Source organism: Myxocyprinus asiaticus, chromosome 49 (assembly GCF_019703515.2).
Source record: "Myxocyprinus asiaticus isolate MX2 ecotype Aquarium Trade chromosome 49, UBuf_Myxa_2, whole genome shotgun sequence".
NCBI lineage: Eukaryota > Metazoa > Chordata > Actinopteri > Cypriniformes > Catostomidae > Myxocyprinus > Myxocyprinus asiaticus.
The window spans coordinates 4,733,715-4,749,252 of record NC_059392.1 but is presented as its reverse complement, the minus strand read 5'-3'; the positions used below and the strand labels follow the sequence as shown (position 1 = coordinate 4,749,252).

The 15,538-nt window shown below is 34.4% G+C and overlaps 1 protein-coding gene across 1 annotated transcript; it reads left to right on the top strand.

Moving 5' to 3' along the window:
- Positions 1–71: 71 nt before the first annotated feature.
- slc26a11 (solute carrier family 26 member 11) lies at positions 72–15,143 on the top strand. The gene is made up of 16 exons (XM_051694109.1): positions 72–210; positions 1,195–1,675; positions 2,575–2,767; positions 4,998–5,083; positions 5,183–5,262; positions 5,542–5,684; positions 5,776–5,954; positions 9,466–9,538; positions 9,639–9,689; positions 9,758–9,818; positions 9,913–9,968; positions 10,046–10,186; positions 10,266–10,393; positions 10,625–10,724; positions 10,920–11,053; positions 14,161–15,143. Exons 2-16 carry the CDS (start codon positions 1,478–1,480, stop codon positions 14,359–14,361), a joined length of 1,824 nt encoding a protein of 607 aa, XP_051550069.1. The 5' UTR covers positions 72–210; positions 1,195–1,477; the 3' UTR covers positions 14,362–15,143.
- Positions 15,144–15,538: the final 395 nt, after the last annotated feature.

Genomic DNA, 15,538 nt, shown 5'->3' with positions numbered 1-15,538 from the left:
ATGACCGCTCTCAGCTGATTCGAAGTTCAGCCAATCGCGTCGCTGCATCGCGGGAGCTGTTGTTCAGTATGTCAAACAAACCGCGAGCACGTCACGAGCTGTGATTCTACAAATGTTACATTGTATCTTTATATTCTGTTTTATACATGAGATCCCGTCCCGCGCATTTTTACATTTTAATGAAGCCGGTGGCGCCAAATAGTCTTTAAGGTTTGTATCTTTAACTTACATTCGCATTTTGGCTTTAATTTGTTTGAACTTTCAGTTTGGCTCGCAAAATAGGATTATTAAACAGTTTTAAAACAGAACAGTTTTTCTTTTAAACAGAAACATGGTTATTATTATCTTAGTGTTTATTGTGTCAGTACCTTCGTCTTTTATTCAGTCTTTGGTTTAATGCTGACCATCAAATCATGTTATCCTTTTTTATGTCATATGACTCATTATAAAACTCTGAACTAATCCGTTTTAAGCCTATTTTAGAACCTGTAAGATGTTTTGTTGTAATATTATTTGAATGACAGTTAAGCACAATTAAAAGAATTCCACCCAAATTCTTATTACAGGAACATGAAATGAATGTGATTTAAAATGTAAATAAAATGCATTTACATTTTGGTAGTATTTGTTGTACTCCCTTTAATTTATGTTGTTTTTATTCTAAATCATCACTGTGTCAGGATGATTTTTATTACTCTATTGTGATTCGTGGACGACCAATTGTGGATTTTGCAGATACCGATAACTAAGGTGGTGGAAAAGGCAGATAACTGATTAACTGGCCGATAGTTTTTTAAAATCGATTTATAGTCTTTCCTTACTATGTCCAAAATGAATAAAATCCCAAAAGCAGTTTACTGTGCAACCAAAATTCCAATAATAACCAGAAAAATTCAGATTTGGTGCATAACGTGGGACTTTTAACTATAAACAAGCCTGAAATACACTGGGGTGTTTTATTTTAAAAATGATAGAGACTTGGCTCCATTACAATAATAACTTCACCTGATGAGAAATTTATCGATAAGGAATAAAATTAAACTATCGGTAACTATCGGCACAGATATTTGCCTTTAACCGACAGTTTCAAAAAGCAACTATCGGCACTGATTAATCGGTAAAACCGATATATCGGTCTACTTGTGATCATACTATGTAGTTTGGAGTTATTTTATTGTTTTGTATTGTCCGTAGGTACATTCAAATGATACTTATGGAGAAGAATCAACGTTTTATGGATCTCAGGGTTTTGACTACGTCATGGCCCAGGAGAACTTGTCTGAGAATGAGATCCGTAATTGCTTCACCCTTCCTATGAACATCCTGGATACTAACCCTTGATCAACAACTCTATTCATTATTTCTGACTGGTTCTAAACTTCAACCAGTGTTGACTTAAAGCAACACATTGACAGACCTGATTCTTTCAGAGCAAGGTCATAAGTTCCTTGGATCTTTGTTGTGAATGTGAATTCTGATGGAGCCGTTGACAGGTGGGAGCTCACCTGCCCACTGCTCATTTGGCACCCTGCGCACCTGTTTTCCCATTCTCACCTGGCTGCCCATGTACAGTCTCACCTGGTTGAAGATGGACCTGATTGCTGGTCTGACGGTAGGGTTGACTGTGGTTCCTCAGGCCCTGGCTTACGCAGAGGTGGCTGGTTTACCTGTGCAGGTAAGAACATGTACCTAACATGGTGTGTGAAGCAGATATCTGGCACCTTACTAATTTTTTACTTTCATGTCAAATGTAATGTGAAGCTTAATAAAGACGTAATTAAGATAAAGCATCATGTTGTTCCTTACAGTAGCTTTTTTTGCAAGAGTTTTAGAAGAATAAAATGCATTTTGATGAAGAACTTACATCAGCCCATCCAGCCCGACACAACAACTTTGGCTCAACAAATGACATGAGTTTGGGAGGGACTATCCATTTGGTTGACCAGTGAGAGACGGGGTAGTGTTTAGGAAACCTATTTGAAAACAGTCATAATGTTAGCTTGGCAAAGCCAAGTGTTATTCCACAAACTTCGGTGAGTTTTTTTTGTTTTTTTTAATCCCTAAACCAAAATTTTGTACTGTAACTCCTCTTAGAGCTTTCAAGCTACACCCACCAAATTTGGTACAGCCCTTCAGACTCTTGAGATTTAGTGTGCTGTAATTTTTCAGACTGATCAGTTGTCCTGTTTTGGACCTTCAGATTGGCCAAAAATTCCATCGGCGTACATTGACCGAATGTAAAATTGGTCCAAGAGTGAATGTGAATCATGATCAGTGTAATGGTTTCTTGGTTTTATAAAACACTAGTGCATGGATGGGTTTCCAAAGAACTAGAGAATAAAATGTTCTTTGTGGAACTTAAAAAGGATCTCCTATGACCATGTCCACAGTAATACGTTGTAGTTCAAAAAAGAAACTTAATCTCTTTTTCCTCACTTTGCACTTTCTCCTTCAACCACAGTTATACGCACAAATTCAGCATGTTAAAACATCCTTGAAAGTTGAGAATTTTTGAATATGCTGTAGAACATTTTCTTATATGCTCATCCTGTCTTGTGTTGTATTGTTCTACAGTACGGTCTGTACTCTGCTTTCATGGGTGGGTTCATCTACTGTGTATTTGGCACATCAAAAGACATCACACTTGGTCCCACTGCCATCATGTCTCTGCTGTGTTCAACATACATGGATGGAGATCCTGTTTTCGCCGTGGTGCTTACCCTGCTGTGTGGGGTTATCCAGGCAGGAATGGCCTTACTGAGGCTGGGTAAGACTGAGTAAACTACAGTGGCAAGAAAAAGTATTTTAACCCTTTGGAATTACCTGCATTTATGTATAAATGTGTCTTAAAATCTGGTTTTGATCTTCATCTAAGTTACAATAATGAACAAACACAATCTGTTTTAACTAATAACACATAAATTATTGTATTTTTCTTGTACATATTGAATACGTTATTCAAACATTCACATGTAGGTTGGAAAAAGTATGTGAAATCCTAGGCTAATGATGTCAACAAAAGCTAATTAGAGTCAGGAGTTGACAAACCTGGCATCCAATTAATGAAATGAGATTGGAGGTGTGGGTTAGAGCTACTCTGACTTGTAAAAAGCACTCAAACATTTTGAGTTTGCTATTCACAAGAAGTATCTGCTGCTGTGGATCATGCCTCACAAAAAAGAGATTTCAGAAGACCTACGATCAAGAATTGTTGCTTTGCATAAAGCTGGAAAGGGTTACAAAGTTATTTCAAAGACTTTAGATATTCATTTGTCCACAGTTAGACAAATTGTCTATAAATGGAGACAATTTAGTACTGTGGTTACTCTTCCTAGAAGTGGCCGTCCAGCCAAGATGACTCAAAGGGCACACTGCAGAATGCTCAGCGAGGTAAAAAAGAACCCTGGAGTGACAGCTAAAGACTTGAAGGAATCATTGGAACTGGTTAACATCTCTGTGCATGAGTTACTATATGGAAAACATTAAACAGGCATGATGTCCATGGCAGGCAGCACGAAAGAAGCTGCTGCTTGCCAATAAAAACATTACTGTGCACCTGAAGTTTGTCAAAGACCAACTTGACACTCCACAATGCTACTGGGAAAATGTTTTGTGAACTGAAGAAACTTTTGAAAAAGTTGAATTGTTTGGGAAGAACACAAAGCACTACATATGGAGTAAAAAGGGTACCGCATACCAACATGAAAACATCATCCCAGCGGTGAAGTACAGTGGAGGGAGCATCATGATTTGGGGCTGCTTTGCTGCTTCGGGCCTGGACCGCTTGCCATCACTGAGGGAAAAATGAATTCCCAAGTTTATCAAGATATCCTACAGGATAATGTCAGGGTGGCTGTGCGCCAACTGAAGCTCAGTAGAAGTTGGGTGATGCAGCATGACAATGACCTTAAAGATTGAAGTAAATCCACTACAGAATGTCTTCAAAAAAAGAAAATCCACCTTTTGATGTTGTCCAGTCAGAGCCCAGACCTTAACCCAATAGAGATGCTGTGGAATGACCTCAAGGGAGCCGTTTACACCAGATATCCTAAGAATATGACTGAGCTGAAGCAGTTCTGTAAGGAAGAATGGTCCAAAATTTCTTCTGAATGTTGTGCGGGTCTAATCCGCAGCTACCGGAAACGCCTGGTTGAGGTTATTGCTGCCAAAGGAGGATCGACCAGATATTAAATTCTTTTTCCACAGCACAGTGAATTTTTAATGGGGGTTTGTTCAATAAAGACAAGAAAGATTGTAATTGTTTGTGTGTTGTTAGCTGAAGCACATTGTGTTTGTCTATACTTGTGACTTTAATGAAGATGAGATCAAATTTTATGACCAATTAATGCAGAAAACCAACTAATTCCAAAGGGTTCACATAGTTTTGCTTGCCATTGTAGATTGTCATGAACAGACTTGCGTTAATATAGCAAATAAAATTGAGCAAGTCTAGACTTTCTGCAGTAAATGCCTTAATTCAGATGTAAAGATTTATATCTTGAGGTATTTGGATTACACTTCTTGGCACCTAGAGAACACTTAATCAGCTCTCTGTAAATCAGTACAATCTTGAAAACAGGAAGTTGGTGGTTTTGTCACTGTCATATAACTATCAGATAGTATTACTTCCTGTGCAACTTCCTGTTCATATCTGTGAAGTCGCACACCAAAATGTAGCAACACATTTTTTAAACTATTAATCCGCACCTCAAAATGAACTCCAATAACTCAATAATAGCTGAAAAGCTGCTTTTCAAATGAATGAAAATTAAATGAATATGTACACAGAAAACGGGGCCCAGTTGGAACAAATCCCTTAAGTTGAGAAAACCCTTCATTATAATTATAAGGGTGTTTGACACTAAGGGTTTTCTTAACTTAAGGGGTTTCTTGAAGCTTCATGTTTTATTTAATAGGTATGTTTTCAATTTTATTTTAATGACATTGTATCTCCAAACTCATTTGATATTGATTCTTACTCTGTGTTTGTTGTTTAGGGTTTCTCTTGGATTTTATCTCATATCCAGTAATTAAAGGGTTCACCTGTGCTGCAGCGGTCACCATCGGTTTTGGACAGGTCAAGGTAAGAGTCTCATACTCAAGAGTATTTTTTCGATTTTTTTGTTGTGAATGTTGGTGTGTTTCAGAGATCTTTAAAAGAGTTTTTCATTGTTTTCTATAGAATATTCTGGGTTTGAAGGATATCCCACAGCAGTTCTTTTTACAAGTGTACTACACCTTTCACAAGATACCTCAGGCCAGGTGGGCTCCCTTTTTTCTCGTTTGACATGCAAATACATAATTGCAGATTTAGATACATTTAGTTTTGTTTTTTGGAGATACATACCAGCATCTCACACCTTGTTGGTGTGGTCTAGTGGTTAATGATATGAGCTGAAAACCATAAGGTTGTATGTTTGAACCCTGCAAGGTTTGATCCACCTAAAGTTACACTTGAGAGATGGTCCATATTGTTTAATTACTCTTTGCTTATCAGACTTTATGTACTTAGTTAAATTATCTCTGCTCTTGTTTTCTCAGAGTAGGGGACGTGGTTCTCGGCCTATGCTGCTTGTTTTTCTTGGTCATGATGACAGTGATGAAGAATTCTCTACCTTTAGTTGAAGAGGAGGCTCCTCGCTTTGTCCGAGCTGCCAGAGGTCTGGTGTGGAGTTTAGCTACTAGTGAGTGCTCAAAAAACCCTCTAAAAACACATTATAGAGATCTGAATTTTTGCGAAACAGTTATTAATGCACATTCTTCTTCTGTCCACAGTCCGGAACGCTCTGGTGGTCATAGCAGCGACGGGCGTCGCGTACTCTGCAGAGGTCACGGGGTGCCATTTCTTCAGTCTCACAGGGAAAACCGCCAAAGGACTACCTGCATTCAAAGCTCCGCCTGTCTCAGAGACGATAGCCAATGGCACGGTTATCACTTTTAGTGACATTGCGAAGGTGAGTTCCAAGTGATAGGATAATAGTATAGTATAGTATTATGTATTTTAGCAAAGTTTAGTACAGTATTATGTGTTACAGTGTAGTATTATGTATTATAGTATAGTAATATGTGTTACAGTATAGTATTGTATAGTATCATGTATTAAAATATAGTATATTATAGGGGTGGGTAAAAATATTGATTTTCCAAAGCATCACGATCTTCATTTGAACGATCTCTATATCGATACTTAAATCCCAAGATCGATTTTTTAACTCTATGCTCAAACCTCCACTACAATGAGAGGAAATCACTCGCATTAGCAACCAAATTTCACGCTATGCGACTAAATTTATATTGGCAACTGGCTGGTTAATGTTTAGATTTCACTTACCAGTGAATTAATTGTGTAGTTTAGTTGTGAAGTATTCAGCAGCAAGATCCTTTCACTACGTGTTGAGAGTTAAAGTTGTTTCGTGTAATGTGTGTCCAAAGACAAGATCCACGCCACCCAACTGTCATTAAATAATGTCTCTTTTAATACCCTTTCTGTTCTTTACAGTCAGTTGTTGATAAAAAAACAAACAAAAAGAAACCTTAAATCCTAATCACACGTAGGACAGAGGAGATAAAGCCATTTGGGTCTCTCTTTTTAACATTTGCTCATTTACAGAAGTGCCTGTTTTCTTAAAGAGACAGTACCGTTTTTAACACGTGTTCAACAAATCAATGTAAATACTTGTAAACAGTAAAAATTATGTTATTAAACAATAAACATGTAACAAAAAATTATATATGCAACATATTATCATATTTATTTATTGAATACATGGCTTTATTAATCTTTTAAAAGCTAAAATGTGACCAAAATGACAAAAAATATAATTGGTAAAATGTATATTGTCATATTGTACCTAGTTAGAAGGTCCCCTATATAATTAACAGCATTAGCTGGGAGAGAATTTCTTTCATATATAAGAAAAAATTATAATTGAAATATACCCATATAAATTTATATTGAATTGAATCCAAATTGGAATCAAATCAAATATCGAGCTTGTGAATCGGAATCAAATTGAATCGGGAAATCTGTATCAATACCCAGCCCTAGTAGTATAGTGTAGTATAATGTATTATGGCAAAGTTTAGTATAGTATCATGTATTATAGTATAGTATTGGGATGCTCCGATCGGTATCGGCCGATATTCACTTTCCTTTCATCTCTTGCCCTCATGAGAGAGCGCATGTTCACCTCATTAAAGTTCAAGCAGCAACAAGTGAAAAATGTAATATTAATACAATCATCCAACTAAATGAAAAAGCAGGGATGGAATTTAGAAATATAATTATTATTTATACAATATTAAGATACCATAATATAATGTATTAAATATAATGCAAAAATAAAATAGAAATAAAATGAGTAATAATAATAATTATATGAAATAATGACAATGAATCAATAACCAAAAATGTCACATTAAGTTCAACTGCACCTATGGGTTATCAGTTTGTCTTCAGTTTGACACTGTATCTTAATATAGAGAATATTTTGTTAGCCTATACTTTTTTAAAGTCTTATTAAAAAAAGTATTTTTAATAAGCCTTTTAAACTTTTTAAACTTTTTTTGTCAGCAAAAACTAGGCAAAGTGATATTACTGGGAAGAGGACAATTCAGTTAATAGTGACAGTATGCAGAAAGCTTACATATAGCCAGTTATGACAGAGATCTTGATAAATGGTGAAGTGATTGGTATTGGGATTGGTATTGGCCAGTCAGGTTACAAGAAGATCGGTGATCAGTATCGGCTGTAAAAATCCTTATCGGAGCATACCTAGTATAGTATAGTGTATTATTGTATACTAATGTATTTTGTATAATAGTATCTATTATAGTATCATGTATTATAGTACAGTATAGTATTGTAAAATGTAATGAAGTATAGTATAATGTATTATAGTATAGGATTGTGTATCATATTATAATATTTTGTATTAAAGGATAGCATAGTATCATGTATTATAGTGTAGTACTGTATATTACAGTATAGTATAGTATTGTGTCATGTATTATATTATAGTATCATGTAGTATAGTATTGTGCATTATAATATAGTATCATGTATTATAGTATAGTATTGTGTATTATAGTATAGTGTAGTATGTATTATACTATAGTATTACGTATTAGAGTATAGTATAGTATCATGTATTATAGTATAGTATTGTGTGGTATAGTATAGTATCATGTAGTATAGTATTGTGTATTACAGTATAGTGTAGTATAATGTATTATAGTATAGTATTGCGTATTACAGTATAGTATAGTATCATGTATTATAGTATAGTATCATGTATTATAGTATAGTATTGTATATTACAGTATAGTATATTACAGTATAGTATTGTGTCATGTATTATAGTATTGTGCATTATAATATAGTATCATGTATTATAGTATAGTATTGTGTATTACAGTGTAGTGTAGTATCATGTATTATACTATAGTATTGCGTATTAGAGTATAGTATAGTATCATGTATTATAGTATTGTGTGGTATAGTATAGTATCATGTATTATAGTATAGTATTGTATATTACAGTATAGTATATTACAGTATAGTATTGTGTCATGTATTATAGTATTGTGCATTATAATATAGTATCATGTATTATAGTACAGTATTGTGTATCACAGTGTAGTGTAGTATCATGTATTATACTATAGTATTGCGTATTAGAGTATAGTATAGTATCATGTATTATAGTATTGTGTGGTATAGTATAGTATCATGTAGTATCGTATTGTGTATTACAGTATAGTTTAGTATCATGTATTATAGTATAGTATTGTGTATTAGAGTATAGTATAGTATCATGTATTATAATATTGTGCATTATAATATAGTGTAGTATTATAGTATAGTATTGCGTATTATAATATAGTATCATGTATTATAGTATAGTATTATGTATTATAGTATAGTGTAGTAACATGCATTATAGTATCGTATTGTGTATTACAGTATAGTATCATATATTATAGTATAGTATTGTGTATTATAGTTTTGTATTGTGTATTACAGTATAGTGTAGTATCATGTATTATAGTATAGTATTGTGTATTACAGTAAAGTATAGTATCATATATTATAGTATAGTATTGTGTATTAAAGTATAGTATCATGTATTGTTGTTTAGTAGAGTGTGGTGCAGTGTAGTGGTGTACTAATTTGTAGTAAAGTATAGTTTGGTGTATTCTAATATGGTATGGCACGGAATGTTAGTACCCTATCATGTAGTGCACTGTAGTATAGTACTGAGCAGTTATATACAGTAGTATCATGTAGTATACTATAATTTATTATAGTTTAGTACCGAGTGTAGTGTGGTGTAGTGTGATATAGTATGGCATAGCAAAGTATAGTACTAAATAGTGAAGTATGTGTGGTGTAGAGTATTATTGCTTTAAGCTGCTATCATTTTGCACATGTGAGCAGTACTGACCAATGAAATGTGTTTTCAGGATTTGGGTGGCGGTCTGGCTGTCATTCCTTTAATGGGTGTTCTAGAAAGCATCGCTATTGCTAAGGCGTTTGGTAAGAATGGCACGCTAACTTAGTTAGAAGCATGCTTAACTTTAAATATCTCGAAAAGGCACATTTTAGATGTATGATTCACTGTAATTTCTCCACACAGGTAGCAAGAACAACTACAGAATTGATGCCAACCAAGAGCTCTTTGCCATTGGTGAGAGTTTTTCCTACTTTATGAAATATGTGTAAATCGACTGCCTTATTACTCTGATGTTTCTGCAGGGCTAACTAACATCATGGGCTCATTTGTGTCAGCATATCCCATCACAGGCAGTTTCGGAAGGTCGGTCTTCCTGTCTCTCTCTAATATTAATTCCCATTTAGCACTAATAGTTTAACTGAAAACAGTGTCTGTTTGTTTATTCTGTGTCTACCAGAACTGCAGTTAACTCTCAGACTGGAGTGTGTACACCTGCTGGAGGTGTAGTCACAGGTAACACACACTTTGTGATGACATAGATGATCTGAATGTGTCTGAAGTGCTCCATGATCACTTTGTTTGTTCTGCAGGTGTTATAGTGCTGCTGTCGTTGGCATTCCTCATGCCGCTGTTCTTCTACATTCCTAAAGCTTCACTCGCTGCCATCATCATCTGTGCCGTGAGTCCCATGGTGGACTTCAGTGTGCCAGTCCAGCTCTGGAGAGTCAAGAGTGAGACCCTTTAGCAGATATTTACATGAATCTTTATTTTAAAAAAATGTCATTGAGTCTGTCTTTCTGTCTACCTCAGGACTTGATCTGCTGCCTTTCTTGATCACGTTTCTGGTCAGTTTCTGGGAAGTGCAATACGGCATTGTGGGAGGTGTTGTTGTTTCTGGTTTCATGCTTATGTACATCATGGCCAGACCCAAAATCAAAGTGAGTAGAATTACTTTTAATTTTTTTTAAGGGTGTTTCTTCAACTTTGGGCACTTTTAGCACTGTGGACTTCCAGAAAGTCATTCTTTATGTCACCAGTGAGACCATAAAAATGTGAAGTATGACCCAAATGCAACAATTAGCAAAAAGGCATGACAGAGTATTCTTCATTGAAAATCTTCATCTGAAAGCATGACACTTGGACGGCCTGTCCTCTTTGGATGTTTTCAGGTGTCTGATCATGGTGTTGTGGTCCTGGAGTTGGACAGTGGGCTGAACTTCCCTGTTTCAGAACATCTCAGCAGACTCGTATACACGCATGCGTTTCAGGGTGAGAGACTTACTTTATTTACTTGTTGTTTTTCCAAATGAGCTTGTCCCAGAATGTCCACAAAGGGAGATTTTTGTCAGCTTACTTTTGTAGTACGTACACACAGTCCCAGTCTCACATTTTCAGTTCAAGAGACACATTTATGTTTCCCACAGCTGATGTCTTTGAGTTTTAATCTTGCATTTTGTCTCTTAGCTTCTCCTTCACGCTGTCTGGTTCTAGACTGTTCTCACGTCAGCGTTATAGACTACACTGTCGTCCATGAACTCACAGAGCTGCTCAAACAGTTTGAACTCAGAGGAGTATCGCTGGTCTTTGCAGGACTAAAGGTAAAGTTTATCTGAAGAACTGATATTTATGTTTGAGATATTAGTTCTAGATGCCAATAATAACTTGTTAATTTATGAGAATAATTAAATAAATATGACATTAAATATGTATTATAAAATATATGATTAATATTACTTTTCCTTAAAAGAGCTGCATTAAAGCAGAATACATTTATATAATGCAATATATAATATCTATAATACTACACTTTCAATTATTAAGTCAGTTAAATCAACAATGTTACATATTAAAATTCTCAAATGGTATGGGTATGAATGATTTAATTATTCAAAACATATTAATAAATAAATTATTAGTGATTCAATAATTTTCTATTGATTGTCCTGTTATTAATATATTTAGATTTAAATGAGATTACTAAATAATATATATAATATATATATATGTGTGTGTGTGTATATATATATATATATTACAGTTGTGCTCAAAAGTTTGCATACCCTGGCAGAAGTTGTGAAATTTTGGCATTGATTTTGAAAATATGACTGATCATGCAAAAAGACCTTTTTATTTAAGGATAGTGATCATATGAAGCCATTTATTATCACATAGTTGTTTGGCTCCTTTTTAAATCATAATGATAACAGAAATCACCCAAATGGCCCTGATCAAAAGTTTACATATCCTTGAATGTTTGGCCTTGTTACAGACACACAAGGTGACACACACAGGTTTAAATGGCAATTAAAGGTTAATTTCCCACACCTGTGGCTTTTTAAATTGCAATTAGTGTCTGTGTATAAATAGTCAATGAGTTTGTTAGCTCTCACGTGGATGCACTGAGCAGGCTAGATACTGAGCCATGGGGAGCAGAAAAAACTGTCAAAAGACCTGCGTAACAAGGTAATGGAAACTTTATAAAGATGGAAAAGGATATAAAAAGATATCCAAAGCCTTGAAAATGCCAGTCAGTACTGTTCAATCACATTGAAAATTCGGGGATCTCTTGATACCAAGCCAAGGTCAGGTAGACCAAGAAAGATTTCAGCCACAACTGCCAGAAGAATTGTTTGGGATACAAAGAAAAACCCACAGGTAACCTCAGGAGAAATACAGGCTGCTCTGGAAAAAGACGGTGTGGTTGTTTCAAGGAGCACAATACGACGATACTTGAACAAAAATGAGCTGCATGGTCGAGTTGCCAGAAAGAAGCCTTTACTGCGCTAATGCCACAAAAAACCCCGGTTACAATATGTCCGACAACACCTTGACATGCCTCACAGCTTCTGGCACACTGTAATTTGGAGTGACGAGACCAAAATAGAGCTTTATGGTCACAACCGTAAGTGCTATGTTTGGAGAGGGGACAACAAGGCCTATAGTGAAAAGAATACCATCCCCACTGTGAAGCATGGTGGTGGCTCACTGATGTTTTGGGGGTGTGTGAGCTCTAAAAGCACAGGGAATCTTGTGAAAATTGATGGCAAGATGAATGCAGCATGTTATCAGAAAATACTGGCAGACAATTTGCATTCTTCTGCACGAAAGCTGCGCATGGGACGCTCTTGGACTTTCCAGCACGACAATGACCCTAAGCACAAGGCCAAGTTGACCCTCCAGTGGTTACAGCAGAAAAAGGTGAAGGTTCTGGAGTGGCCATCACAGTCTCCTGACCTTAATATCATCGAGCCACTCTGGGGAGATCTCAAACGTGCGGTTCATGCAAGACGACCAAAGACTTTGCATGACCTGGAGGCATTTTGCCAAGATGAATGGGCAGCTATACCACCTGCAAGAATTTGGGGCCTCATAGACAACTATTACAAAAGACTGCACACTGTCATTGATGCTAAAGGGGGCAATACACAGTATTAAGAACTAAGGGTATGCAGACTTTTGAACAGGGGTCATTTCATTTTTTCTTTGTTGCCATGTTTTGTTTTATGATTGTGCCATTCTGTTATAACCTACAGTTGAATATGAATCCCATAAGAAATAAAAGAAATGTGTTTTGCCTGCTCACTCATGTTTTCTTTAAAAATGGTACATATATTACCAATTCTCCAAGGGTATGCAAACTTTTAAGCACAACTGTATATCTATTATACTACATTTTTGAAGAAAATGCCAGATTAAGCAACAAAGTATTACATAGTAAAATGTATTATATTTTTACACATTTTATGAAAGATTTAATTATTCAAAATGTATTGATTAATTATTAGTGATTCAATTATTTTCTATTGATAGTCGTATTATTAATATATTTAGATTTACCTTTACATATCAGTTAGGATATTTGATCCAAAGTGACTTACAAATGAGAGTAATATATTATTATGAATATTTAGGTATTATGAATTACTAATGAATTATTTATATAATGCATCATATATATGTATGTGTGTGTATGTATTCATATAATTATTCATATAACTTTAAATTTGAATCAGGTAAAGATTTTATTGTATTGCCAAAGTTAACGTGTTAATGAGAATAATTAAGCCAGTATGAAATTAACAGAATATGTATTATAAAATATTATTTAATATTATTGTTTATAAAATATTATTTTATATATTTTATGTATATTATAATATACATATATTTATAATAATTTAATTTTAATATTATTGAGATAAATAGTATGGTTTCCTTAAAATAGGAACTGCATTTAACAGTATACATTTATATGATTAAATATATAACTTTATACAATGTCTATCATACTACATTTAAAAAAGGTCTGATTAAGCAACAAAGTATTAGATGTTAAAATGAATAATTTATTAATCATTAATAATTTGTACACATTTTATGAAATATTTAATTATTCAAAATGGATTAATTTATGATTAATTATTTATTAGTATTTCAGTTATTTTCCGTAGATTGTCCTGTATTAATATATTTAGATTTACATTTAATTTAGCAGGATATTTTATCCAAAACGACTTACAAATGAGAGTAATATACTGTATTATTAAATAGCCAATATTTATTATTTATAAATATTGCCATTTATCTTAATATCTAGTCATTAATATTTGTATAATTACAATTTAAATTTGAGTTTTAATTCAGTTGTTGAAAATGTTTGTTAGTCTGTTACTTTATGGTTAAGATCTCTCTTTTTCTGTTTCAGCCATCAGTATTAAAGGTGTTGTTGACAGCTGAGCTTCCTGGATTCAGACACACAGACAGTGTAGACGAGGCACTGCGACTTCTCACGGTGATATCCCCCATTACGACCAACAGTTCGAACCACCAATCACCTGCGAGAGCACAAACTGATCACACGGCTTTGAGCCAATCAGTACCTGGATACTTGGAACCCTCAAGTTAACGATTGGTCACATGAAACATTCTTAGCACACCTTTGACCAATCACCACTCAGGAAGAGAGACGTTGATAGAAATGTTCTGTTGCGTAATGAACTTGTACATGGAACCACATGTCTTGTCTTTGATATTGAAAGATACTCGCCTATTTTTTTATCCCATTTTTTTAATCAAGCCCTGAATCACATTTGTTATACTGTGTAATATTATTAACATGCACTCATTTAGTGTTACAGGTTTAATGTAAATTATGCTCAATCAACGGCAACTGTACTGTATATACAGTATATATATATATATATATATATATTAATAATCAATATGAAGTTGAAATAATTTTTTTGTGGTAGTCAACATTATATACCACAAATGTTGTCCATTGAGCTTAACTTGTGTTGAACCCGGAACAGAATCAGACATTTGGGATAAAGGCACTAAAAATTAGGTTCTAAAATCTGAATGAATTATAAAAGAGGGACCACAACCCAAAGAATAATGCAATGATCAAATAGCCTCTTTTACCTGTTTATAAGCATTAACATGTATGTTTAGTTTGATTTAGTAAGTTTTTATGGAACTGAATGTTCTTTAAGGACTGACCCAAATTAAATGGACTCTACAGGTTGGACATAAAGGGACTGGCATTAAACACTGAAATGTGCCTTTAAATGTGACATTAAACTGACATAATCTAAACATGGCTATTGGTTATGTCCTTGTGATGTCCCAAATGATTTATCACAATATTGAAAACATCTTTGATTTTCAGAATTTCTATAAAGGGAGTTTAACTACTATAATCTACTACTATATATATATATATATATATATATATATATATATATATATATATATATATATATATATATATATATATATATATATAAAAATCAAATATCAAATTTGTAACGCATCATGTACAATCACTCGGTCAATGTCGCAAAATAAACCCCGACATGAAGTGGAGCAGCTCTTGTATCACCCTCAAGGGGTTTATTCAGGGCCGGATTAACCATATGGACAATTGGGCACGTGCCCAGGTGCACCACGTCCAGGGGGGCACCATGCAACGGCATTTTTTAAATTGTCTTAGGTCCGTTTTTATTTCAGTGGTTATTAACATTTTTCTGTGTCATTAATCAGTTGTAAATTATTGTCCAGATGTCCGGACTGCTACCGAA